General features: G+C 48.7%; 1 protein-coding gene across 13 annotated transcripts in view; it reads right to left on the bottom strand.

Annotated features, from left to right (window-relative positions):
• Positions 1–27627, bottom strand: part of MEGF11 (multiple EGF like domains 11) — a 358279-nt gene that overhangs the window by 59726 nt on the left and 270926 nt on the right. For all 13 annotated transcript variants that reach the window (XR_009264051.1, XM_058737313.1, XM_058737317.1 and 10 more), the window contains exons 6-9: positions 18333–18579; positions 16914–17034; positions 11063–11199; positions 5936–6148 (exon numbers count right to left, since the gene is read on the bottom strand). Coding sequence is in view for 12 of the 13 variants with exons in the window: in XM_058737313.1 (XP_058593296.1) it covers positions 5936–6148; positions 11063–11199; positions 16914–17034; positions 18333–18579 (718 nt within the window). In the remaining variant the exon portion in view is untranslated. The remainder of the gene's footprint in view (positions 1–5935; positions 6149–11062; positions 11200–16913; positions 17035–18332; positions 18580–27627) is intronic.

Below are 27627 nucleotides of genomic sequence, written 5' to 3'. Positions count from 1 at the left end.
AAGCCCAGCCAAGCTATTTCTCTTCCGGGAGCCCTGGTTTTCTCATGGAAAATGAGGGATGGACAAGAGTAGACAGTTTCTGAATAATAAGTGCAAGTAGCTAATAATCATCTTGGAAAATGTTTAGTCTCATTAATTATCAAGTCAAAATAACAACGAGATATCACTTTTTCTCTATCAAAATAGATTTTTTTTTTTTTAAGGGACAATACTCAATGCTGGTAGAAGGTTCTGGAAAACTATGTGGGGTTATGTATCAGGAGTTTTAAAAATATTCAGACCCTTTGGTCTTATAATTCCATTTCTAAGAATCTGTCCTAAGGAAATAATCATAGTGGCAGAGAAAGATTTATGCACAGAGATGTTCCCTGAAGCATTATTTATAATAGAGGGCAAATGAAACCAATCTAAATAATAATGTGACCAGGCTATTAAAACACCAGGCACTTTATACATATATTTCTAATCTTCAGATAAGCCTGTGATTTAGGCATTAGAGCCTCTATTTTACAAAGGGCACTTGGAGGTAATGTGACTTGCTCACAGTCACATGGCTAAGTCAGGGGAAGCAGGGATTCAAACCCAGGTCTGTCTGACCATGTTCTATCCATGGTCTTATGCCGCCTCTGACAACAAAGTGTTGGTTACGTGAATTATGACAATTTGTATGAAGAGATGTTACAGAAATATCCAAATGCTTCCCAAAATCTTTACTGATACCAGGTGAAGTGAAATAAGCAAATTTTAAATAAGTCATGATCTAAAATATGGAAAAAGTAAGACAGATATACATAGACGTGTATGAAGCACGAAAAAATGACAACAAAATGGCTTTGGGGTTGAGAAATTATGATGACTCGCAGTTTTTTCTTTAAAAATGTATTGTCGAATTTTCCCAAACTGAGCATCAATTCTATTTATACACAGATGTAAATCAATAAAAAGTGTAAATAAGTGGAAAAGGAGAATCATGCAAGGGATGAGGGTTTATAAGACTTCCTGGCTCCAGACAAACTCTTCCCTGAGCCCCACGCCATGAGGGGGATATGGGTAGTTACGTGGGTGCCATAGGGCGGTGGCCCCCACGTGGTGACCCTGACCCTCAGCTAGACAGATGTGGGGCACATCCCCCTGTCTCAATACTCTGAGCAAGCCCCTTCTTGGTTCCACATTTCCAGGAGCCTCTCCTGGGGTGGGAGGGTCCAGCTTAGTGACCGTCTCAGGGATGGACACAGGTGGATCTAACAAATGACCCGGCAGCCTTGGCTGTGGCCATCAACTCAGCCCAGCCAAAGGGTCTCAGGCACGCTTGTGCCCTTCCCATCGGTGGGTTCTCTCACTGCAGACCCTGGCTCTGGTGGGACCACCACCCCGTGAGAAGCAGACCGGGCACACGCTGCCTGGTGAACCTGACTTCTAAGTGCTCCCGCAGGGCCCGCCTGTAGTCTCAGCCACCAGCGTTTGGGTGTGTGCATTGGTGTCAATTTTACTTTTCACTCAGAGCACCGGAAAAGCTCAAAACTGCATCTGAAATCACTTCTTTCTCCCTCCTTTCATGTCCCTAAAATTCTAGGTAAAAAACCCATGATCTCTAGTTTCTTAATTTGATTGCTTATCATTAATTATAAAACCTCTCAAATACCTTTCAAGAGGGGCTGGGGGGGGGGGCGCCTGGGTGGCTCAGTCGGTTGAGCATCCGACTTCAGCTCAGGTCATGATCTCGCAGTCTGTGAGTTCAAGCCCCGCGTCGGGCTCTGTGCTGACAGCTCGGAGCCTGGAGCTTGCTTCAGATTCTGTGTCTCCCTCTCTCTCTCTGCCCCTCCCCTGCTCATGCTCTGTCTCTCTCTGTCTCAAAAATAAATTAAAAAAAAAAAAAAAACAAAGAGGGGCTGGGGGGGAATGACTGCTGGCTGTGTGATTTATGACTGAGAACTGGGCACCTTCCTCACATCTGATCTCTCCCAGGCGTCCCCTGTTCCCTGCTCCCCTATGCTTCGTGGTGGCACAGCCATTCCCTCAGTCACACGGTGGACAAGTGACTGTTGGTTAGGCTCAGGCAGAGGTCACAAACATTGGTGTTTAGGCAGGCTCAGTTCACTGTTTTTTTTTTTTTTCTTCCCCTTGTCTTTATGCCATTTTCTCCAGACATAGATTAATCACAAATTAATAGGAGCCGAAAGCTGAACAATACAGGAATCTTTTCCAGGTGGATTTTTCTGTCGTTTTTATTTTGGTGGCTCTGAGATTTCTATCAATGCTGCATCTATTGGCTAAATAAAATCTTTCAAAGGTAATACATGATCATGGCTGCTGGAATTCGTCTGTGACAATCCAGTTGTGGAGGGGACACGGCAGAGGCCTGACACACAGGCACTCTCTTTCTCAAGGTTATTCTTTTATGAAGGAGGATCATTTCTTTGTGCGTGCTACACAGCATTTATAAAGAGAATGAAGCGGTGGGGGGTCTGACCAGCCACTTCTTCCCTCCTCGGGCACATGGGTTCAACCTCTGTGAAGCAGCCTCTCCAGAGGGGCACCGGGCAGAGAGAGGCTGGGACCAGATGTGGAGGGTTGGGGGTCGAGAGTACTCTGTCTCCCTGGGAAGATACTCAAGGCCTTGCATGCCTTCTTGGCAGGGCTCTGCCATAAGCTCTCAGAAGCCAGGGGGAATTGGGGGCTAGGCTTCTGGGGACCCCACACTCCATGTCTCAGGGAGCTGGGGGGACACTTCACCTTCAAAGACCACAAGAGAACTTTTGCCCCCACTGGGCTGATGAAAGGTGATGGACAGACTGGGAAACTGAGACCTAGAGAGGACAAGTGTACATAGCAGGGCATTTGATCAGACAGAGCAAATGTCCTGAGGCCAGGACTCAGGGGTCCCAGACCCCACCCAGGATAACTTAACTCCCTCGAGATGAGAAGCCATAGAGTTCTCCCTCTACTTTTCTTGGATCCCAAGAGAAGGCTCTATATTGGGACAAAAGCTCATGGAAGAGAGGAGTGACGTGTGTCCATGCAGAGGAAGAGAGGTGTTCCCTGTGGCCATGAAAATGAAGTCAAAAACAGCCTGAGAGAGTTGAGTCAGGCCAGAGGCTCTCAACCACGGGCAATGTACCCTACATTCCCCATCCAGGAAACAGTTTTGCTTGTCAGAACTTGGGGGCGGGTTGTGGCCACTGGGGTCTAGTGGGTAGAGGCCACGGATGCTGCTAAACCCCCTACGATGCACAGAACAGCCGCCACAACCAAGAATTATCCGGCCCTAAATGCCAACAGTGGCCAAGTTGAGAAACTCTGAGTTAGACTGAATGAAAACGTTGAGTATGTGGGTTCAGTTATTGGGCCAGTGTGCCAAAAGAGCGGGGTGAAACATGAACAAAAATAGTACGGCAGAGGGGCGCCTGGGTGGCGCAGTCGGTTAAGCGTCCGACTTCAGCCAGGTCACGATCTCGCGGTCCGGTCCGTGAGTTCGAGCCCCGCGTCAGGCTCTGGGCTGATGGCTCGGAGCCTGGAGCCTGTTTCCGATTCTGTGTCTCCCTCTCTCTCTGCCCCTCCCCCGTTCATGCTCTGTCTCTCTCTGTCCCAAAAATAAATTTAAAAAACGTTGAAAAAAAAAAAAATTAAAAAAAAAAAAATAGTACGGCAGACATCAGCCCAGTGGCAGAACCACCTAGAGGCATTGGCTGAGTTGAATTCAGTGATTCTTCTTACTGAGGGTCTGCCCTGTGCCAGGCACCGTGCAATGCTGGGCAAGCCAGGTCATAACCGCCCTCAAGGAGCCTGGGCCACGTGTGACACAGCAGCCTGAAAGGAGGCCGCCATGCAGACACGGAGGAGCCCGGCCCGGAGCCCCCAGTTCTAAGAAACGCTATGGACTCCCAATCCCTGAAACATGACACGTGTTAAAGACAGGAAAGCAAACAATCATCAATATTGGATGGGCTGAGATTAGCGACGGAGAAGAGGGAGTCCTTCCAGATTAATAATGCATGGAGGACTCCTTCAGAGGAAAAATAAATTATGCAGGGCACGGCTGCTCAGGCACAGGAGGAAAACAATAGCTCTTTAATCTGGGGGTTGGTTGAATCTCTGTGGCAAGGATTCTCCCTGCATTGGACCTCAGCGGCAGCAGCCCTGCTTCCTGTCCCCGAAAGGGTCCTCCCTTGGCTTCCAGCTGGGGTGAGGGGGGGTCCTGGTGCAGTTCCACCTGTGCAAGAGGTCCAGGCCCCTGACCGGCCATATGGAATCTTTAGAGCCTCAGAGCTCTTACCCTGTCCTCCAGACCCAGCAAGGACGCCACCTCCTCAAGACTTTCCAGACCAACAGAGCAGTTTCCTGTGACGCTTTCTAAGCACAGCCCTGGTCAGTTACTTGAGCACGTGTTGGGACCCAGTGGGGCCAGCCACATAAATCTTACCGATTCCAAGATGCACGTTCCCCCGCATTCCCCCCTCTCAGATATTGGGCGAGCTATACAATCAATGGTACGTCATGGTTCAGGTGATAGCATTTTCCTTTCTTAGTAGTCCGTAAAACAGAGCTGTGCCTCACTACTGGTATTGTCTCGTATTGGAAGACATATGGTAGAAGGGGCTCAGTGTGTGTGAGTGCTCCAGACCTGAGTTCCTGAGGGCTGGACGGGTGCTGAGGGACTCGATTTCCTCCTTGTGGTCCAGCCCCGCACGCTCTCAGTGTTTGCTGAATGAATGACTGAGTGAATGACTCGGGTCATATATAGGTCTGCTAGGGCCCTCTCTACGGTGTCTTCTCAGCCCTCTGCCTCGCAGGCAGCATCATCCCAGCCGCTCAGCTCCAGGGATTGAGGACCGAGGACAGATCCCCTCTAAGCCATAATGTCTGCTAAGATGCCTCCGCTTGCAGTGACCAGAGGCTCTTGGGTGATCTGTGGAGAATCAAATGCTGGAAATGAAGAGGGGGCTGGGGCCAAGTCCTGGCTGTCCCAGCAACTGGGCTGCAAAGAAGAGGCATCTCTGTCTGGCCTGCAAACAGCAGCGGTACCCATTGCCCCGAGCGTGCAGTCCTCCCGAGCTGTCTTGCAGGTCCGAGGAGAGAAGGGAGACTCCCCCATCCTTCACCACCCAGATAAGAGGCAGCCACATAGAGGGCTGTGGAGGTGTTATCTGGGGCCGACAGCCTCATTTATTACCAGAGGGTGCTGCCAGCTGGTGCATGAAGCAGGAAGTGAAGAAGACACGGAAGAGGTGGCCCGGGGCGGCTCTGGCTTCTCTGCTTCCCAGATTCAGGCTTCCCTGGAAGCAGCCGTTGGTGCCAGCTTCACTCGAGGTGGCCTCAAACCCGAAAGGACACAGACCGCAGGGAGAGGCTGGCCCTGACCTCTGTCCCTCCTACTCCTCCACTCTAGCCAGGGCCTGCTGGGACAGCCCTCTTCAGGTCCTAGGAGAGCCACACTGATCTCTAAGGCCCCTTCCAGTATTGATCCTCTGAGCTCCAAGGCCCTGGCTTCTGCCCTGGCAGTCTTGTCCCTGAACCTCTAGGGGCTGGCGGATGGCTTAGTTAGGCATGGAGCACACGGAGGGGAAATTTCTCAAGGACAATGGCCCCAGAGCCTGTGGCACGTGAGCTGAGCCACCCTAGCACCCCAGGACCATGTGGCCACACTCCACGCTGTTGCCCTGAGGGTCACCAAACTCCCTCCTTACTTCTGTGTGTGGGGTCTCAGGCGGGCCCATTTTCAAAGCTGGCAGCTGGGTGTGGTAGACAGAGGCAGGTGACCCGGGTCCTGGTCCTGGCTGTCTGTGGCTTTGGCTTCCCCTTTTCATCAAAGTGGTCAGCTGAGCTCTTCAATGCCCCACCCAGGTGACCAAGCAGGGGCATGTGCCCTGAGAAGCTCCCTCTCCACCAGTGTTCACCCGCCCACCCAGCCCCCGGCTCACCTGACCCCAGCTCGTACCTGATGGTGTTGTCAGCATCACAGGGGCAGGGCAAGGCACAGCCCAGGCCATACAGTCCCTCGGGGCACAGCCGCTCCTGGCAGCGGGGGCCTTTGTAGCCGGGATCACACTCGCAGGCGCCGGTGGTGGGCGAGCACTGGCCTCCATTGTGACAGTCACAGCGCTGTGAGCACTGGAAGCCGAAGGTCCCAAACGGGCATTCCTCTTGGCACCTGCGGGAAGGAGACTGGGGTTGAGGCTGTGCCCCGCCACCTGCCCTTCCAGATCCGCCCAGCACACACCCTGTGCCTCTAGGCCTGAGCCTGGGGTGTGGCACCTGATCCCAGCATCCCTCCCTCCCTTCTCATCTTCCAGGAAGCACCTGCAGGCAAGTCCCCGCTTGGTGCCTGGTCCCCTCAGTCCCCCCGGCACGGAATTTGTATGGTCATATTTCATTGATTAGAGGCCTTAAATGGGGTTTTACTTCACTTTTTTTGATTGCAGTAAAATATATGTAACATAAAATTGAACATTTTAACCATTTTTAGGGCTCAGTGGCATGAAGTATATTCACATTTTGTGCAACTGTTTCCACCATCCAGCTCCAGAACCTTTTCACCTTCCCCAAGCTGGAATGTCTGTACCCATTAAACAATAAACCTTATGTATTTTTTTAATAAAAAAAATTTTTTTAACATGTATTTATTGTTGAGACACAGAGACAAAGCATGTGCAGGGGAGAGGCAGAGAGAGAGAGAGAGACACACACACACAGAACCCAAAGCGGGCTCCAGGCTCCGGGCTGTCAGCACAGAGTCCGATGCAGGGCTCAAACCTACAAACCAGGAGATCATGACCTGAGTTGAAGTTGGATGCTTAATCGACTGAGCCACCCAGGCGTCCCATAAGCCTTATGTTCTTAAGCTATGTTTTAGCATCTCTGCCATCAGTTCAGTCTTACAACTGATGGCGTGTCACAGGGTAATTATCCGTGTTTTCATTCTTAGCCGTCGACAAAATGATGCATCTTATCATTGGTGGCATCTTGGGTTTGATGAAACGTGGTCATTTCATTTCTAATCACTGTTTCCGATTTTATCTTTTGGGCAGATGTACAGTCTCCCTTGGTCAGACTAGAAACGTGTGTCCTCCACCAGTGTGGAATTTTCCTGAGTACAAGAGGTATCCTCCTTCACCAGATGGGAGAATCCCCCACACCAGGGACTAATCCTCCTCGGACTGGGGATGCTGGTGAGCCAAGGAGGAAAAGTGAGCCCCTTTCATGTCTTGACTTTTGTGTCCAATAGTTTGGCCTGCTCCTTGGAGCTTCCAGTAATAACCTTCATTATTTAAATCATTGCCTTGCAGCCCCTGGGTGTGGATCCTCTGTGGAAGAGTGAGACCCCTGCTGCAGAGTGCCCGACACCCCCCACCCCAGGCCAGGGCTATTCCCCAGGGAGGCAAAGTCACTGTCACTGCGATCCTGACAAGGTCAGGGGTACACCTGGGGACACAGAGGGTAAAAGAGGTGGGTGGTTCCTGCATCCCAGAGACAAAGGAAATGGCCTCTGGGATTTGGGATGACCCACGAGGCAGTCTGCTTCTGTGATGCTGGAAGGTCGATTCTGGCATCTGCTTTCTCATCATAGAATGGGATGATAATAAAAGCTCCCCAGGTTGTTTGAGGATGAAATGAGGTAATGTGTGTAAACCCTCAGAAAGGTGCCCCACGCACGGTAAGGGCTCAGTAAGAAATGTGAGTTATTAATTTTCCCGTTAATATTGTTTTCTAAAGTTCTCAGAGCCCATCCGACCTTCTGCCTCATGTTCTGATATGAAAAGGCTTCAAGGGAAAAATTCCAAAGCGTTAACCATGGAGTAGACTTGAGGAATTCTAAAATGTTCTAATTGTCATCTAGACAACCATTTTCCAGTTTTCCTATGCCTTCCACAATAATGGTGGGGAGGGGGGTATAAAAAATACAGCCCTAAGTTCTTTATTAGATCTTGGAGAGTTGTGAGTTGTAACCAGTGTTCTCCACAACAGGGCAGGGAAAGACCATGTCTGGGCGACCTTGGGTACTGATCACGATGGGGAGGGGCCCCGGTGATGCTGTAGGACTGGGTGGCAAGTGCCTCATGCCCAGAGTGGCCGGTGTGCCAGATGTCAGTCTTGGCATAGGGGGTCTCTGTCTCTCTTTTCTTTGTCTCCTTGAGCCCATGATGACAGGAGAAGGAAGAAGGTGACGGAGGTCTAACTTTGCGGGCTTTCCTGAGGAAGATGCCACCCATCCTCCCCTCACAGAGTTACTGTGACAAAAGGAGGAATGGAACAGAATGGACGGGCAGTGGGGATGATGATGGGTACAGCCTGGAATGTGGTCAGAGGGGACTTCCAGCTGTGCACACCCCAAAGTCCGGCCACAGGCCCCTAAAGCAGCAGGCATGCCCGTCACCCTCACTTTGGAGTTGAGGGGGCTGAGACGCATACAGGTGAGGTGTGTTCCAAGCTCACGCAGCCTGCAGGTGGCCAAGATGACGCTGCTCCCCTGCAGGTCTTGTGGCATTTTGGCCAGTCTGGGGTCCCATGTAGGGAAGGTCCAGAAAAAGAATCTGGAAATGAAAGAGAGGGAGGAAGAGAGAAGAAAGAGAGGGAGAAAAGAGAGGGAAGAAGAGAGATGAAAGAAGAGGCTGTGTGAAGAAGAAACAGAAGGTGGAAGACAGGAAGGAGAAATAGTAGTAGGATGGGGGAGGAAAAGAGGGAAACTGAGGCAGAAGGGCAGGACACAAAGCAATGAAGAGCTGGAAACTCACTATCCAAAGTGCCAGCCCCTGTTCAGCCTCAGAATGGATTTTTCCAGATGTCACTCAGTTTGGTTCTCCTCAGATGTCTCAGATGTCAGGGCAAGAGACCCAAGCGAGGAGACTCTCCTGACTCCTCCTCCCTTCCACTGGAACATTCCTGCTCCCTGCCATCCAGAAGGAGTGGGCAGAGCCCTGGCCAGTGAGCTCCTTGTGAAGGGCACCACCCCTACCCTGCCATATTTATGAAGTGACTTATTCCACAGCCCCAGAAAAAGAATCTGGAAATGAAATATTGACAACCTAATCCATTTACATAATCAGCCTCTTTTTTTTTTCTTACTCACAATTTAAACAACTTATTTATTTAGAGATCAAGCAACGACTGCTAATGAATTTTACACAAAGCACGCTAATAACGGGGCCTGTGGAACAGAAGGGTAATCACAGCAGGAATTAGTTTTCTACTTAAACATCCTTCCTTTGCAACATATCAATCTAATGTGTCTGATATTGCCATTAACAACCAGATCCATTGCTCAATTAAATTACAAAATGAGCTGCAAAGCCCTCGTTACGTTTCATGTTTAATTTGCACTGGATTCTGCCTATCCGGGGAGGCCTGCATTATTACACCCACTCAACTTTAATATGCTTGCAATGATTTGGGGAGGGTTAATGCAGCTGTCACCTACAAAATTAATGGAAGCAATTTTACAAAATATTAAACACTAGGTGGCCCGTTTAGGTGGGAAACCCAAATGCTACTGGCCCTCCCACTGAACTCTCTATAGTTGATTGGTGAAGCTTGCTCAGGAGACCCCAAGGATTTGGGATTTCTCTCTGCCCCAGGATTGAGGGCTGCCCCAACAAGAAGAGGGATTAGAATTACTTTTCTGTTGGGCACATCTTGGAAAATCCAGAGCGTCAGTGATGTAAGGTCTACTGGTGTTGCGTCCAGCCAGCTGGAAGTCTGGGCCTGCTTGTCTCCAACAACAAGTGAGCTGTGTTACCTCTCATGTGCAGGTGGACTGCAACAAAGGGTCCTGTTCTGGTTCTGGGGTCTTCTAGCTCCTGACCCTTGTAGCTCATCCTGAGCATTTCCTTATTGGGGGAGAGGGTGAGGATGTGAAGTTGGGCTCGGTGCTTCAGTCCATCCCCTCTGCACCTTCCCCCAGAGACCCCCATCTTTGACAGAAGTCAGAGAGGATTTCCAGATACTGCACCCCATGTTCTAAGGCTGGGAAGATCAAAGGGATGGATACTGGCTCACAAAGAGATTAGATCTGGCTCAAAAGACTTTGGGCTAGAAGCACATAAATGTAAAGCAAAAAATGGAAAATCGCTTTTCTGGACATCGCCAAGAATTTGAGGCTGACTCCAGTCACAGTTGGAGGGGCCCAATTATATTGTCACAACCAGAAAGATCAATTAGTTGACTCAGCCTCGATCCCTGCTTGCTGATGTTATCTGGGCAGGAGAAGCAGAGGGATGGTGAACAAACGTTCCTCTTGCCTCACCTTGTCTGGGCAGAGTAACAAAACCCAAGGTCAGAGATAAAACGCAGATCCCACAGAAGCAGGAAAAGCGTGTGAGAGCCTCCTTTCTACCACCCCTCTCTCTGCTCGAAGAGACACATGTAGTTGAGACTTGGCCTGGGTCCTGTGGGCAAACGTCCTCTTCCAGCTCTGAATTCACTCACCATCCAACACACTGACTGTGGCTTCTCTCACTTCCATAGCACCAAGCCCATCATCATGGCATCCTTCTTCCTACCATGGCAAATGTACTTATACAGTAATTCCTCAGTTATGTGTTTTGTGAGCTATCTGCTCTGCAGGGCTGGAGTGATTCCTGGACCCTGGTGCCCTTGTTCAGTCTGCTCTCAGGCCACTAGCCTTCAGAGAACGCAAACTTATGCCTGTATCCTTTTGGCAGAACTCAAATTAGGCACAGAAATTTACTTCTAGAAGAAATTATGCAAAATGTACTAACTAGTTTGCACCCCCAGCTTCCTTGGATTACTGGTGCCATTGTCTCCCTGCAGTAAGGCAGAAAGCAGAGAGTGGCTAGTAGGTGCTCACTTCCTTCTCTGGGTGAGTCAGTGCAAGTTTAGGGCTTGGGTCACCGGGCTGGGGGCGGGGTGGTGTGTGTAGTGGGCCAAGGGCCAGGAAGGATGAGTTGATGAGTCTTCCTGGCAGGAGGACTCAGAATGCTTTCTGAGAAAGGAGCAGGAAGGCTCACAGAGGGATGCTGTGGGCTGGTGAACCCCAGCCGCTCTCTGCAAGGCTGCTGGGAAAATGAGCAATATGAACAGCAAGGACAATAGCTAACCCCCCTCTTACCTGTCCCCCATGTAGCCAGCTGTGCAGTGGCACCGTCCAGTCACATGATCACACTGCCCTCCATGGTGGCAAGGACAGTCCTGGCTGCAGTTCTGGCCGAATGTCCCTGGTGGGCAGGGCTGGGCACACACTGCTCCCTGAAACAGAGGAGGGAAGACACACATAGGTAGTGCAATCCTGAGGCCACTCTCTCCTAGAAGTGGCACAGCGGCCGTAGTCCAGGGACCACCCCATTTCCTCAGTGGGACTTTCTTCCCAGTCATAAAGCATAAGAAGCTGGACATGGTGGCTTCCAAAGCCCCAATTTAGAGACAGGGAGACTGAGGCCAATTTGCTCACCCAATTATTCAGCACACATTTATTAAGTGCCTGTTGTATACCAGGCTCTGTGTTAGATATTATGGATAAAAAAGTATGAGGGAGACTCGATTTGTGACCTCCCAATCTACTGGGGAGAGAGGCAACAAAGCAGATAACTAAAGTACAATGTGCTAAGCACTGTGACACTGGCAGACAATAAAGTGCTGAGGAAAACAGACACTCTAATTAAACATAGTGGTCTGGAAACACACACTTTATTTCTATTTCTTTCCCCAACCCTGCTAACATGAAAGCAAAGGGGCAAAGGTATGAGCCTGCAAAGACAAAAGCAATGGAAGTGGAGACCATGCAGGACACAAACGTCTTCCAAGATATGCTGGAAGATGGTAACCTCAGTAAAGCTCAGGAATCAAAGACACCAAGAACATCTGAAGGTCCAAGGGCAGGTGTGCAGGAACAGGAAGGCTATTCAAAAGTTTATAATAGATAGAATTAGACCCCAGACCTCTGCCCCCACTTCAAACAGCCAGGTGACTTCCCCAGTCTGGCAGAAGCCTGGAAGTTGACTTTTGAAGAGTCTGACCCACGTAGGCTTGGACAGAGGGACACCAAGCACAACTGAGGGAGGTGCCATGAGAAACAGGGATCCTGTGCACTCTGCCTGCTCAGCAACTAGACTGATTACCATTCCTGCTAGGGATGCAGGTAAGCTCAAAAGCAAAAACATGCAGATATTGATATTTGAGGGTCCCATCAGTCAACAAGCCTGGAAACTCCCCCTACCTTTAAGCTTCCTAACAGCTTTTCTGAGGCTCACCAGAAAACCTGAACAGGTAGTGGAGGATCACCAGATATTTCAAATGAAATAACAGGTGAAGACCTAAGCAGAAAATACACAAAAGGAACACAGAGGAAATAGGAAGTATGCAGGGAGCAAAGACAACTTTTAAAAAGAGAATTACAAACCTCCGTTATAATTAAAATGAGTATCCGTAGGTAGTTATTTGAAATTATTTTTATCTATGAAAGAGCAGAGTGGTATAAAAGGAAATATCCCAGAGAAAAGTAAAGATTTCTTGAAATTTAAAAATAAGATGGCAGAAATTTAAAAATTTTTAGTAGAAGAGCTGGAAAATGCATAAATTTCCCACAAAGTAGGACAAGAGAGAGGGAGAAGTGCAGGGGTGGGGGAGGCACTGAAGGAGGAAACTGTAGGCAAAATATAATAAAATTAGAGGATCAGTCCAGGAGGTCTGACATCTAATTAACAGAGGATTTCAGACAGTGGAACAGAGAAAATGGAGGTGCCTAAATTAAATGGGAAATATAATACAAGAAAAATTTCCCAGAATGGAATAATGGAAAGCACTGATCTCTGAATTGAAAAGGTCTAGAGAGTTTCCAGCATGAAAAATGAAAAAGACCCACATTAAGGCTTATAATTATAAATTTTTATACTTCCATGGATAAAGAAATTATCCTCAAAGTTTTTAGAAAGTCACATACAAAAGAATAGGAATCAAAATGTATTGGATTTCTTAACTAGAAGCTAGATGATAATGGAGCAATGCCTCAGAAATTCAGAGGAAGATAATTTCCAACCTAGAATTCTATACCCAGCTAAACTAACACTCAGGTGGGGCGTAGCCTCAAAAAACTAACTTCCTAAGCTTCTCTTCTAGAAAGCTACTGAAGGACTTTTTTTTCATTAAAAAGAATTATATGATAAAAAGAAAGAAATGGGGACTTCAACAGAAGAGAGAGGTGGAGGGAATCACAGGGTGGCAGTGAAAGGAAGTCTGAGAATGACACCAGGGCAGCAGGAACTGAAGTACACAAAGCTCTGGGGGGTGTGGCCTCCAAGAAAATAATTGGAACAAAACCCAAATTGAGAGATTTCTAATGGGTCTGAACTTAATGAGAGGCCTTTTTGAGTTCTGCCAGAGAGTTTTAGGGATAAATTAGTAACAATACATAGGTGAGCATATTAACATAAACACTGATTTTGAATTCATTATGTCATCAAATTATGAAGTCATCAATGTCATCAAAATGATTCAACCAAAAATTATAATAAAGTTGCACTGAGAGGGTTGGGGAAGGGTTGCATGTGATATGTATGTGTGTGTGTGTGTGTGTGTGTGTGTGTGTGTGTGTGTGTGTGTGTAAGACAGATCTGAATCTTATCCTATGGTAGGAAGTCAACAGAAATGGCAATGAAATGGCAGTGAAGCATGTGATGCAGAAATGAGGAGGGAAATGCCAGAAGAAACACCTACAAGAGGTGAATGCACTTGCCTTTCAGGAGTAGGATTTGTGAGTGAGTCAGGGGACTACTTTCCCCTCCCTTCAGTACTAGCCTTGTGAGATTAGATAACTTAAAAAAATTTTTTTTAATGTTTATTTCTGAGAGAGCAAGAGCGAGAGAGAGAATGAGCAGGGGAGGAGCAGAGAGAGAGAGGAAGACACAGAATCTGAAGCAGGCTCCAGGCTCTGAGCTGTCAGCACAGAGCCTGATGCGGGGCTTGAATTTGTGAACTGTGAGATCATGACCTGAGTGGAAGTTGGACGCCCAACCGACTGAGCCACCCAGGGGCCCCAAGATTAGATAACTTTAAACAATTATATCTGTGAATCTTAGGTCTTTATAAAAGAGAAATCTGAACAAGCTTCCCTTTCAGCCTCTCCCTTTCATTTCTCTTATGGAGACCAAGGATTCTCCCACAATTAATTCATCAATAAGTTCAATACACAGTTATTAAGCACCAATAACTGCTGGCCCAGAGGAAGCTGGTTTACTCAGGAAAATGCTGCCAGACCCAAGTCATTTTTCAATATCATCCAATTTATTGTAATGAATTAGGTGGGAGGCTTTTTAGCTCAGATTTCTCTTCCCCACCTGTCAGAAGGTGAGGGACTGGTGTGGGGGGAGTGGAAGGGGGAATGGAGAAGGCAGAGGCAGCAGCTGAGGGGACAGTGAGATGAGTGTGTATGTGAGGAGAGGGGCAGGGAAAAGCCACAGAGGAAGGGGCCCTTCTCCTCCTATAGGGGTGATAGGGGTTCCCCATAGAGGCTTGCCTTTCTCACTATACCCCAGAAGCTTCTAAGACATGACCAGGACTCTACAAGGAGGCCCACAGAGAAGCTTCGTGTACAGAGTGTTACCTTCTGAAATTGCCTGGGAAAATCAAGCTCTGGATTGTACTCTTTAGATCTGTGAGTGTAGTGGAAGCCGCTGGGGGCCAACACGAAAGTGAGGGCTTGGAGGATGATAAAGGCAGGACCCTTCTGCCCAGCACCCTCTTCCCAGCCCTAGCCGTCCCTGGGAGGGGCCTCAGGACTGAGCTGCAGCGTCCTTACACTGTGACTCTGCATGCATGAGGGGTATTAATAATTCATACAAATCTGCAAGTTAAATGCTGTGTAAAAAATAGAAACGCAATTGTCTACAAAAAAATTAAAAATATAAAGTCCCCAAATCCATAGGTGTCTATTGACAGTTTCCTGTCGTCTTGAAGAACAAACTTCTCACTGTGTTGGGAAGAAAAAAATTCCTCCAAGACTTCCTCCCTTCCCCTTCTTTGACCACTGGCTTCCATCAGTGTCTCTAGAGAGGCCTGTGGCCCATTCTCCTCCTCCCTCACCCTGACCCAACCTCAATGCCTGCTGCTAGGCCTCTGAAAACCCAGCCTGTGGGTGGTGGAATTCTGGAAGCAGGTGGGAGATAAGAGGGTCTTTCCAGAGACTGGTTCAGGGTGGGAGAAATGGGCAGGTGAGAAATGAGAGAGGCAGCAGCCGCCCCTTTGTCCTCAAAAGAGACAGTCAGACAGACACCAAGGGCTGGGGTTCAGGAGTCCAAGAGTCAGGAGACCCAGATTCTAACCCACCTTCCTCTTAACCAGCAGTGTAGCCATGGGCAGGTCACTCAACCTCTCTGGGCCTCAGCTTCCTCATCTGAGAAAGGAGGGGATTGATGGACCAGTGGTGTTCAGACCTCTAAAAGCTGGGAGGCCCTGTTTTTATGTGAAATCTTACCAAGAACCTCAATATAGAAAGTAGATTAAAATGGACAAGTGAGGGTGTGTGGGACCCAGAGCCCTAATTATTAGGCTCCCCACCCACCCTCACCCCCAAGAAACCCTAGGGTTCTGTGAAACTCAGAAGGAAATCCTACAGTCTTGATCAATTATTTCCAAATATGGATCTGCGGACAGGGTTGGCTGCTGCAGAATCATCTGGGGATCTTATTAAAGATAGAGATCCAGGCCCCAGAAAGTCTCTGGTGGGGCCTGGAAATCTGTTCTTAAGACCCACCCTCAGCCCCAGAAACTCTGGCGTGCAGCCACGTTTGGACACTGCTGGACCAAATCATCCCGAGTCCTTTCCTGCTCTAAAAAATCCCGGCAAATCTGTGCCCGTGTCAATGGGCCCTGCAAGCATCCCTCCAGCCTGCTCCCCATGACTTCTGCATTCACAGCTTCCCGAAATACCCTGCTCCTACTCAGCACCCCTGTCCTCTCTGGCTTTGCAAAGAAGTTTCAGGCCCTGGGGGATGCAGCCCCCTGTGTCACTGAGCTTCCCCCAAAATGGGGTGTGTTACTGGAGAGTCAGAGGCGGGGGCACAGCCTGGGAGAGTCCGATTTAGTGACTCGGTGCTCCTGAGAAGCTTGGGTCATTGGTGGGGGGAGCCCTGACAGAGTGTGTTAGCTAAAAAAAAAAGAGGCTTGTGGATTGTCTGCAGGATCCAGGGATATAAAACAAGCAATGATAAAGGACAGAGTCTGCAAAGCACTTTGAACGTGCACTGCCTCATCTGAGCCTTTTGCCCACCAGGGCGGTTATGAAGGGCAGGGCTTACTATTGTTGTATGGGTTCTGCTTACAGATGGGGAAACAGAGACCAGAGTAACTGAGCACTTTTTTCAGGGTCAACACTGGTTGCAGGACCTGAACTGAGGCCTGTGAGGTTATAATTCCCATCCTTTCCTTTCCATAATAGCGGTTCCCAGACACAAGAGCTGGGTTGGTTGAGGCTGCACCAGAATCACCTGGAGCACATATTGAAATACAGATTCTGGGCCCACAGAACAGCGGGGTACAGGCTGGGAATCTGAAGTTCTAGAACTTCAGGTGATCTCTACTCTTCCGTCTCCCCTCCTCCTCCCACCTGTTCCCCTGCCCTCACACCACACCCTTTCTGCCACATTGGGCCCAGAGCCCACGGCAGCTCAGGTGAGTACCTATCTATGTCCAAGGAAAGAGCTTATCTAGATTTCAACTCCTTTGAGCATGACAGACCACAGGCTCAGAGAGGTTAAGGAACCTGCCATCAGTTCACACAGCCCTTAGATGTAGACTGTCATTCAAAGTTGTGTCCAAGGGATCTCCGGTGGTTTTCTAGTGATGCCTGTGACCACAGATAGGAGGGAGGGTTTTCAGGGTGGGAAAAGAATTCAGCCCCTCAACGTGTGTGGGTGAGGGACGCTCACACCTCTTACAGAGGCCCACCCAGGTCCTGTGGGCCCACCTACCGTCCAGCCTGGGGGGCAGGCACACTCTCCAGTGATGTGGTGGCAGGTGCCCCCATTCTGGCAGGGGCAGCGCAGCTCACAGTAAGCCCCGTGGCTTCCAGGCGGACACAGCTCCTCACAGCTGCATGAGGAAGCAGAGGTGTCAGACATGGCAGCATTCAGTCAGTGGCAGTGTCCCAGTACTCCAGGGCTCCCTAGGAATTCGAGAGTCCACAGCCAATGTGAACTGTATTAGCTGAGATGCAGTCCTGCTTTCTGCCAGAAGGGGGAAACAGGGCTCAGACATAATGAACTGGAATGCTGTGTGACTGGGCCCATGCCTATGGGGTAACTTAAGTGCTTAATGTCAAGAAGAGTGTTTTTTGGGGAAGGCTTCCGTGAGAGGAAGACATTTTATGTGGGTCCTGAAGGTGAAGTTAGTTTCACTGGGAGAAGAGAAGGAAGGGCATGCCAGGCAGAAGGAACAGCATGACTAAAGGCACTGAGATGTGGTTATTGATCTGGCTTTTAAGAATCTACCTAGATTCAGGGAGAGTAAGTATCTGAGGCATGCCCCACTTTTAGCCTCTGGAAAGTTCTCAGCTGTCATGACGGGTTCATGTGCACTGCTGAGGTATGAGGGAGGCTTTGCACAGGATCTTGGCCTTGGGCCTCAGGGAAATGGCCCTGGCCTCTAGCTGGAGCTGGCCCTGGAGTTGGCCAGACCTTGGGGCAGGAAACACCCTCAATCAAGGATGTGTCGCTGACCAGTGTCCTTGGATACCCTCTCAGGATCTAGGGCTGTTGGGAGGCCACTGAGTCTTCAACAGGGTGGGGAGCGGGGAGTGGGGAGGAGAACTTCAATCTTGCTCTGAGGGGGTCTCAATTAAGCAGTCTTGGAGGTTCCCTCTCAGTACAGACTCTCTAGAGAACTGGAGTGAGGGGCTGTTTGGGATGTGAGGGGAGAAGACAGGGGATATGAACAGGCACAATAAATTCTCTGAATCTATTCATGGTACTTACTGCCCAGGGCCCTCACCCATCTCTTTCTCAAATGGCCTGGAAGGGTCGGGACCCAGGTGAGCAGCGGGCGTTTGGGTTATGATCAGAGGAGAATGCCAAACAGGTCTGGGGCCCGGACAGGAAGGGCCTCCCGGGAGGAGTTTCATGAACTCCTGATGTACTTGGTCTCAGCTTGCACCTGTTACCCTGGGGCCTGGATGGAGGGACCGGGGACCTGCGTGGGTGAGGCCTGGGCATTTAACCTCTGTAGGGCTTGGGGTCACAGCGCGGGAGATCTGCCAGCCAGGACTACCTTGAACTTCTGTCTGTACCCCCTACCCTGATCCTCTGTTAGGGGCCAGTGGCAGACTGCGCAGCTGCGGGGAGGGAGCCAGCCCCGCCCCGCCCCGCCCCTAGGGCCCTGGGGGCGGTACTCACTAAACTCCGGTATAGCCCGGAGCGCAGAGGCACTGGCCGGTGCGGGGGTCGCAGCTGGCTCCGTGGCGGCACTGGCACTGCAGCTGGCAGCCCTTGCCGTGGGTGCCCGGCGCACAGAGCTCCTCGCAGCGCCAGCCGCGGAAGCCGGCGGCACACACGCAGGCGCCCGTGATGGGGTTGCACAGGGCTCCATTCTGGCATTGGCACCGATTGCTGCAATGGGGGCCCCAGTGGTCGCTGTCACAGCCTGCAAGAGAGGAGCCGGTCAGGGCTGAGGGAATTCCCTGAGGGACTGTCCTTGGGACGGGGGCCTGAACCGATACCCCAAAGGCCACTCTCTGCGTTGCTCTTCCCTGGATAAGGAGACAGCAAGGGCCATTAGTGGGGAAGCTTTGGCACCTCATAACCTCCATGGGTTCTTCGCCAAGCCACTCCACTAATCATACACCCTAAGAAGATTATTTCTTCAAGGTATCTCCCAGTCTGAGCCATCCCATTCCAACCAGTGCTTCCCTGAAGCCCCTCCCGGGTATTGAAATTCTGGAACCATAAGCTATTCACCTCCCTCTGCCTTTGCTAAATTCTTCTTGGTTGGTTGTCTCTGTTCCTCTCAGCCAGGCTTTCTCTTCTGGTTTGCTACCGCTCTTCTCTGTGACACTACTCACTCCCCCTTCTCAGTCCCTCCCCAGCCCAGCCCCCATCTCTCTCTCTTTCCCTCTCTTTCTGAAACTCATTAGTTTTCTCACCTCTTGTACCTCACTCTCCAGTGAGAATGCCTTCTAGCTCCCTGCACCCTCTCCCCCCCACCCCCCTCCCATCTCCCTGTCACCCTTCCCATCTGTCTCTCCGAGGCTTCTCCTTTTCAGCAATGTCTACCCACCCTGCACCCCCACCCCCCGCCCCTGGGTTGCTTTATCTTCAGTTCAATTTCTTTACTTTCCAAGTAGCCAACTTCAGAAGGAGCAGGAAAAAGAAATGTTTCCCTGGGAGGAGCCAGACAGCCTTCAAGATCTTTATATGTAATTAAGTGTTTCAAAGAGTGATGATATCTGAGCCAGCTTTGCAGAAACTTTCACAGCTGTGGAAAGGACCTGAATGGCAGAGCCCCAGGTAGGTCACCCAGCCTGCTGCCACCTCCCCCTCTGACCTTCCCCTGGTGCCTATAGGACACCCAATACCAAGATGTCCTCAAACCACAGGCTCATTCACTTGAATCCTGGAGTGTGGTGGATGTGGGGTTCAAGCATGGCCATAGACGGGCACAGATAATGTTCTACGAGAAGTTCAATGGAGAAAAAGACTACTCCCAGCTAAGGAGATCAGGCAAGACTTCCTAAAGTCTCATTTGTCTGCCTATCAGAGTGACCAAGTGTCCTGGTTTCAGCACTAAAATCCCACCTTCTGAGAAATCCTTCAGTCCTGGCCAAACTGGAATGGCTGGACACCCCACCTTCTGAAGACAAGGTGCCGATCAGATGATCTTTGTGCTCCAGTGATTCTAGGGTTTAGACACTCAGAGAAGGAAGGCGGCAGGTGAGTGTGACTGGGGAAAGTGTCACTGGGACAGGCTCAGTATGAACAAAGAGGCAGTGGCGCTCGAGTGTTGGGCATGCACAAAAGCAGAAGGTTCTAGTGAGGCCAGTGAGTACATGGGATCTTTGGGGACTAAGGCATTGATGGAGGAATCACTCCATCAGCCCCACAAACTCCACTGGATGTACCTCCCACTTGTTGATCAAGGTCAAATGGTCAATGTCATGGAGCCTGTCCATCATCCTTTAACAGATGGAACCAGCCTGGGCCCAAATCCCTGTCTTGCTTTATTCCTTCTTCATCTCTGCCCCAAATATTCACATATACAAACTGAGCTGCCAGCTTATGAGTAAGCCCCACCCTGCATTTTCTACCTGGTACTATGGTGAGGCAAAATCAAGTCCAACAGCCAAAATGATCTTGACAAAGAACAAAGCTGGAGGCATCATGCTTCCGGATTCCAAACTATATTACAAAGCTATAGTAATCAAAACAGTATGATACGGGCATAAAAACAATGGATCAATGGAACAGAACAAAGAGGCCAGAAATAAACCAAGGAATATATGGTCAGTTAATTTATGACCAAGGAGCCAAGAATATACAATGGGGAAAGGACAGTCTCTTACATCATACACAAACATTAACTCAAAATGGATTAAAGATTGAAATGTAAGACCTGAAACTATGAAACTCCTAGAAGAAAACATAGGTGGTAATCTCCTTGACGCAGGTGATAATTTTCTGGATTTGACAAGAAAAGCAAAGGCAACAAAACCAAATATAAACAAGTGGGACTACATTAAACTAAAAAGCTTCTGCATAAGAAAGGAAACCATCAGCAAAATGAAAGGCAACTTACTGAATGGGAGAAAACATGTGCAAATCATGTAACTGACAAGGGGTTAATATTCAAAGTCTATAAAGAACTCATACAACTCAATAGCAAAAAAACAAACAAACAAACAAACAAAAAACGAAACAAAAAACCCAAACGATCCAATTAAAAAATGGGCAGAGGATCTGAACAGTCATTTTTACAAAGAAGACATACAGAGGGCCAACAGGTACATGAAAAGGTGCTACACATCACTAATCATCAGGGAAATGCAAATCAGAACCACAATGAGATATCACCTCACACCTGTTAGAACGGCTAGCATCAAAAGACAAGAAATAACAAGTGTTGGCAAAGATGTGGAAAGAAGGGAACCCTCGGGCACTGTTGGTGGGAATACAAACTGGTGCAACCATTGCGGAAAACAGTATGGAGGTCCCCCCACTCCCAAATTAAAAATAGAACTATCCTGGGGCGCCTGGGTGGCTCAGTCGGTTGAGCGTCGGACTCCAGCTCAGGTCATGATCTCGCGTCCGTGAGTTCGAGCCCTGCGTCAGGCTCTGGGCTGATGGCTCAGAGCCTGGAGCCTGCTTCCGATTCTGTGTCTCCCTCTCTCTCTCACCCTCCCCCATTCATGCTCTGTCTCTCTCTGTCTCAAAAATAAATAAACATTGGGGCGCCTGCGTGGCGCAGTCGGTTGAACGTCCGACTTCAGCCAGGTCACGATCTCGCGGTCCGTGAGTTCGAGCCCCGCGTCAGGCTCTGGGCTGATGGCTCGGAGCCTGGAGCCTGTTTTCGATTCTGTGTCTCCCTCTCTCTCTGCCCCTCCCCCGTTCATGCTATGTCTCTGTCCCAAAAATGAATAAAAAATGTTGAAAAAAAAAATTTAAAAATAAATAAACATTTAAAAAAATTAAAAAAAAAAATAGAACTATCCTATGATCCAGCAATTCCAGTTCTGGGTATTTATCCAAAGGAAATGAAAATACAAACTTGAAAAGATATACGCACCCTCGTGTTCACTGCAGCATTATCTACAACAGCCAAGACATGCAAGCAACTTAAGTGTCCATTAATAGATAAATGGATAAAGAAGATGTGGTATATATAGACAATGGAATGTTATCCAGCCACAAAAGAGAAGGAAATCCTGTAATTTGTAACAACATGGATGGACCTTGAGGGCATTATGCTAGTAAGTCAAACAGAGACTTATGAAATAAGTCAAACAGAGACAAACACCATATGATTTATGTGGAATCTAAAAAAATGAAGAAACAGACAAGAACTGGACTCATAGATGCAAAGAACGATTTGGTGGTTACCAGAGGTAGGGTGTAGGAAGTGGGGAAAATGGGTGAAGGTGGCCAAAAGGTACAAAGTTCTAGTTACCAAATAAATAAGTCATGGGGATGTAATGTCCAGCATGGTGACTAGAGTTAATAACATTGTATAGTTAATAATATGTGAAAGTTAGTAAGAGTAGATCTTAAAGGTTCCCATGGCAAGAAAAAAACCATGTAACTATGTATGGTGACATATGTCGACCTGTGGTGATCATTTCACAATATATACAAATGTGGAATCATTATGTTACATACCTGAAATATTTTTTTTTAATTTTTTAATGTTTATTTATTTTTTTGAGAGAGAGTGAGAGACAGAGCTCGAGAGGGGAAGGACAGAGAGAGGGAGACGCAGAATCCGAAGCAGGCTCCAGGCTCCGAGCTGTCAGCACAGAGCCTGATGTGGGGCTCGAACTCACAGACTGTGAGATCATGACCTGAGCCGGAGTCAGACAGCCATCCAGGCACCTCTGAAACTAATTTCTTAATACAAAAAAAAAAAAAAAAAAAAATCAAGTCCAGATATAGTTACAAACTCCACCCACAATGGAAGAGGCTCACAAGACAGAGAATAACCGAGTATCCAGCAGTCAGCTTCTCCCACGTCACCCTCTCTCTGGGACATATATCAATGAGTGGAAAGACTAGCCGAATTAACTGCTATACCATTTCTCAATCTCTTTTTGTTGCCAAGCACACGTAGTTGAATTCCCATAAATTTAACGTACGTATGACGTGACTCCATTGTAATAATAACGACAACCACGTTTTAAATGCTCACTTGTGACATTTAAAACCCTGTAAGTTAGGCTTTATTACTCTTCATTTTACAGATGGGGAAACTAAAGGGTCAGCGAGGTTAAGTGATTGCTCAAGGTTCTAGTCAAGGGCAGGCTCAGGTCTGGCTCCAGCAACCTCCACTGCTGGTAAATGGGACACTTTCTGAAGGATGCTTCTGTGGACAGAAACTCAGGGGTGCCACTGGGCATAAGGGGGCAGCTGCAGAACACAAGGGTAGAGATGCCACGTAAACCAGCCACTTCCTCTCTGCTCATCACTGGGAACGGCCCCAGGATCTAGAACAAGGGATTCCCTTCGTTGTTAGGGTCATAGTCACTGCCCTCGGACCTTGACTCTGAAGGAAACTGCTAGAGTCCAAAGCCAGTTTGTCCTCGGTGCATCCCAGGGCGTAGTTATGCTTTGCTTATCAGAGGTGACCTCCATTCTCTCTGGCACAACCCAAACCCCAAACTGGAGAGCATACAGTCTAGTGGGGACGGAGATGCTAAGGCGGCATTTAAAGTATCTCAAAGAAGTGCCACAGCAAGGGTCGTTCAGGACAATACAGAAGGGCGCAGGTGGGTTTGAATCCAGACTAAGGGGTTAGGGACTATATCCTCAAAGAGACCTGAAGGAGGGGTGAGCGTGGGGAATGGTTCCAAGCAGAGGAAATAATGTATGTAAAAACTTGGAGCTGGGAAAAAGCATGACATGAGAGAACATTTTAAAAGGTATGTGTGTCTGGAGTATAGACTTTAAGGGAGAGCAAAGTATAGGTGGGGAAGATTCCTGGGCAGGATCCCAGGTCCAAGGGCTTTGTGAGGCATGTTCAGGGGTGTTGACTTCCCACAAGGGCAGCCGGGAAACTCTAGATGTGTTCCAAGTAGGGGACAGACATGATTAGGTATGGCCGTAGAAAGACTGCTCTGGTAAGAATAGATATGTGGGCAGGAAAAACGGAGCAAGAGTGGGGTCAGGGGGACTGGCTGTTATATATATATAGTAGGAAAGAGATGGCGGTGGCCTTGACTAAGGTAGTAGCACTGGGGATGGAGGGAAGGGGACAGACTCCAGCTGTATTGATGAGGTACAAGCCACAAGGACTTGCTGACTGACAGAGTGCTGGAGAAGGAAGACGAGGGAGGAAGGATGTCGACCCGGCTCTGGCTTCAGCTGCCGGGTGGATATTGGTGCCAATCACCCTAATTCTTTATGGGCAACACAAGGGTGAATAGCACATGTCGGGGGAAAGAGAATGATGGGCCAATGAATTTGAGGTGTCCAAGAGACATCCAGGAAGGCATTCAAAGCCACTCACTCACCACTAACTGATGCCCTAACACTTAGGTGCTTTCATTCTTTCACTTGTGTGTTCCACAAACATTGGCCAAGCGCCAAGTAATGCCAGAAAGTGTCCTGCCCTCTTGGAACATACAATCTAGTGGGGACAGAGATGCCAGAAAAGCCTATATGGTGTGCCGTAAAATGCCCTATTAAGGGTGTCAGAGAAGCACAGGCAAACACAGTTCCATTAGGTCTGACAATCTGGGTTCTCAGCGTGCGTGTGTATACACACATGTGCAAATTTGTGTCTGTGTGTTTTATGGAGTTCCTAAAAATACATAGAAAGAGCTTCATATCACAGTAGGAAACCATGGAAACAAACAGTAAACATCTGTAGACTAAAAAAGCAAAGCATTTGCCATATTAATGGAGCCGTTAATCTAGGGGCAAATAGCCCTGTAAGTCCAAGTTGACAGGAAGAGGTTACATTCAATTTAGAATATTCTGATTAAGGGAGCAGGGAAGTGTGTAATCCATTCCATATAAATTTCCCCTCAGAGTGATTAAATGAAAAAAAATGTTAGGGTTCACAGGGATAAGCTTCAGTTATCTAGAAAATCCACTTAAAAACACCTCATTCCCCAGCAATGACAGAGAAATGAGGCAGAGCTGCAGTGAGTCAATTATCTTTCCTGTTGAAGGTGAATAAAAACTACAGTCATTAAAATTACAACAGGATTTTGCATTCTTTCACAGATACAAACTCTTTCCAATTTGGCCTTGGAATGTCACCCCCTCATGCTTTTTTTTTTTTTTTTTTTTTTTCTCCCTGTCACAGACATTCCTTTCTAATTATTTTTTGGCTTTGGCTGATGTTTCAAGTGGATGTATCTTCTCCGGGCAGCTAGCATATGGCCTGGCTTGTTCTGTTCCCTTAGGCTGGCCCACTCACCCCCCTTTCCCAGCCAGTACATCTCCCTACTTCGGGGTCCAAGGCTAATGTGTTCCTGGCTCATTTAATTCTTACAACCACCCACCTGCAAGGGGTGTGCCTCCATTTTGTAGATCAGGAAACTGAGGCCCAGAGAGGTTATGTAACTTGTCCAAAGTCACACAGCTGGGGAGTGACTGGGCATTTGAGCTCCTAACCACTGCTGTCCTGCTGACTGTGGTCCGGTGTTGATGGAAGAGGGGACACGGGACACTGGCAGCCAGCCTGGGCTAAAACAGCCACCTTGGATAATTCACAAGGAGATGAGAAAGAAGAGGCTCATTTTTCACATGCACTTCATTCAAGGGCTGGCGTACGTGTGAATGGCGGTTGTAGGTCCCGGGTTTCCCAGGGTTGGCCCTACTTCTCATAATTCTCTTAAGATTATTGATTTAGAACTTTTTATATTGTGTAAAATACACATAACATACCTTGTGCCATTTCAATCATTTTAATTTTTTTTTAATTTACTTTGAGAGAGTGTGCACACGCATGTGTGCGTGAGAGGGGGAGGGGCAGAGAGAGAGAGAGAGTGAGAGAATCCCAAGCAGGCTCCACGCTCTGCGCTGAGCCTGATGCAGGGCTCAACCTTACAAGTATGAGATCATGACCTGAGCCAAACCAAAAGTCGGACGCTTAACCGACTGAGCCACCCAGGCGCCCTGAATTTCCCTTTTTAAGGCTCAACAGTATTTTATTGTGTAAACAGGCCTCATTTTGTTTATCTGTTGATGGACACTTGGGTTGTTTCCACTTTTTGGCTGTGGTAATAAATGCTGTCATAAACATTGGTGTCAAACATCTTTTTGAGTCCCTGAAGGTCATTTATTAAAGGCACAGCTATGTTTTTATGCCTTCCTTGACTTTCTCTCTTAGGAACAATAACTTGGCTGACCATTGTTTTTTGTCACCACTGCCATATACAAGCAGGTTTACGTGCCTTGTGTCCAATCTCTTCCCTTAGCCTAGAGAGTCCATGCATTGCTGCAGGGGGAGCTGGGGGGCGGGTGCCCTTGCCTGAGTCACCCCATCCCCCACAGGCGCGCAGTCTCCCCCCGTGTCCAGCCCAGAGCTGGGCACAGGAAGAACCGTCAGCCAGCTGACAAGGCTTTTCCAGCGACTGAAGAGCCCTCTCTCAGCTGCTTTTGAGGATTTGCTTCCTCAGCCAGTGGTTCTCAGCCTGGCTGCACGTTAGCATTACCCCAGGAGGTTTTAAAAAAGACACTCATGCCCGGGCTTCACCCCTGGACATTTGAATTATTCTGGGGTGGTGGGGTCAAGCATAGATCCTTTTAAAAGCACAGCTGGCAAGGACTATCATCCTTCCGGTGACCTGTGTGCTCACTGGTCCTCTCAGAGATGGGCAGGAGGATGCTGGGTCTGAGGTGGAGTGGAGCAGATGCTTGGTTCTTCCCATTCCACAGATGGGAATCCTGAGACTCAGCATGGAGGAAGACTGGCCACTGAAGTGAAGGTCAAGCGTTAGAAACAAACCTGGGATCCACTGACCCTGAGTTGCCCTGGCCTGTACGAGAGCCTGGGCCGAGGCCTCTCCACACCCCCCACCATTTAGCAATGGGAAGGCTTGATAGAGTCAGAGCACCTCCCCGGTGGTCCCCAGGCCCCCGCCCACCCCAAGAAGATGTAGGGAGAGCTGACACACGGAATTGCTCCTGAGTTTACAAAGCAGCGGGCACACAGGCAGAGATGGGGCTGGAGCAGCCCCAAACCATTCCAGCTGATAAATAAAGTGACTTCCCAGTGAGTGAGGCCATTTGTCAACTGACTTGCCCTAATAAAAGCACAGGCAAATTCTCGGAGGCTGAGCGCCTCCACGCTTTTCAGGCCCGAGCTGCAATTTTGGGGGCCCACCGAGGCTGAGTCACAGCCAGCGCTGTGCAATCTTGGGCAGCCCCCTCCCCTCTCTGGGCCTGTGCTTTCTCATCTGTAGAATGACATATTTGGATCAGTGGTTTTTGCTTGGAGTAGGTCACCCTCCCCAAGAGGGCATCTGGAAATGGGAGGGGGGAGGGAGGAATTAGGTTGTCACAGATGATCAGGGACAGGGACAGTTCCGCACAATGAAGAACTATGCTCTCCAATGCCAGTGATGCTCTCATTAAAAGACACCAGCGGGTAAATTCTGGGGTCTCTTCCAGCCTCGATTCTGTGTGGTTCTACGCTCCATTGCTAAATGTCCCCACTTGAGAAAGAGGCCAGAGGGGACCGGGGTGAGAGGTGTGTTTGTCCTTGTGTAGACAAGAAAAATTCGAGGTGGTTACCCAGGCTCTGAGCTGAGCCATCGCTCAGCTCCCTATCTTTCCACTACTTAGATTGTTGGAATTAAATATTAATAGACCAAGGTGCCATAGATTAAAACCCAAATCTCCTGACACAGTCCCTAAGCCAGAAGATGCTGACAGCACAGGATTATAATGATGTATCATTAGCTCTTAGTGATCTATTTATTACACTTGTTACTTACTCTGTTATTTAACCACATTATCTGTATCTCCCTTAAGC

Source organism: Neofelis nebulosa, chromosome 7 (assembly GCF_028018385.1).
Source record: "Neofelis nebulosa isolate mNeoNeb1 chromosome 7, mNeoNeb1.pri, whole genome shotgun sequence".
Lineage (NCBI taxonomy): Eukaryota > Metazoa > Chordata > Mammalia > Carnivora > Felidae > Neofelis > Neofelis nebulosa.
This window is presented reverse-complemented; position numbering and strand designations above follow the sequence as displayed.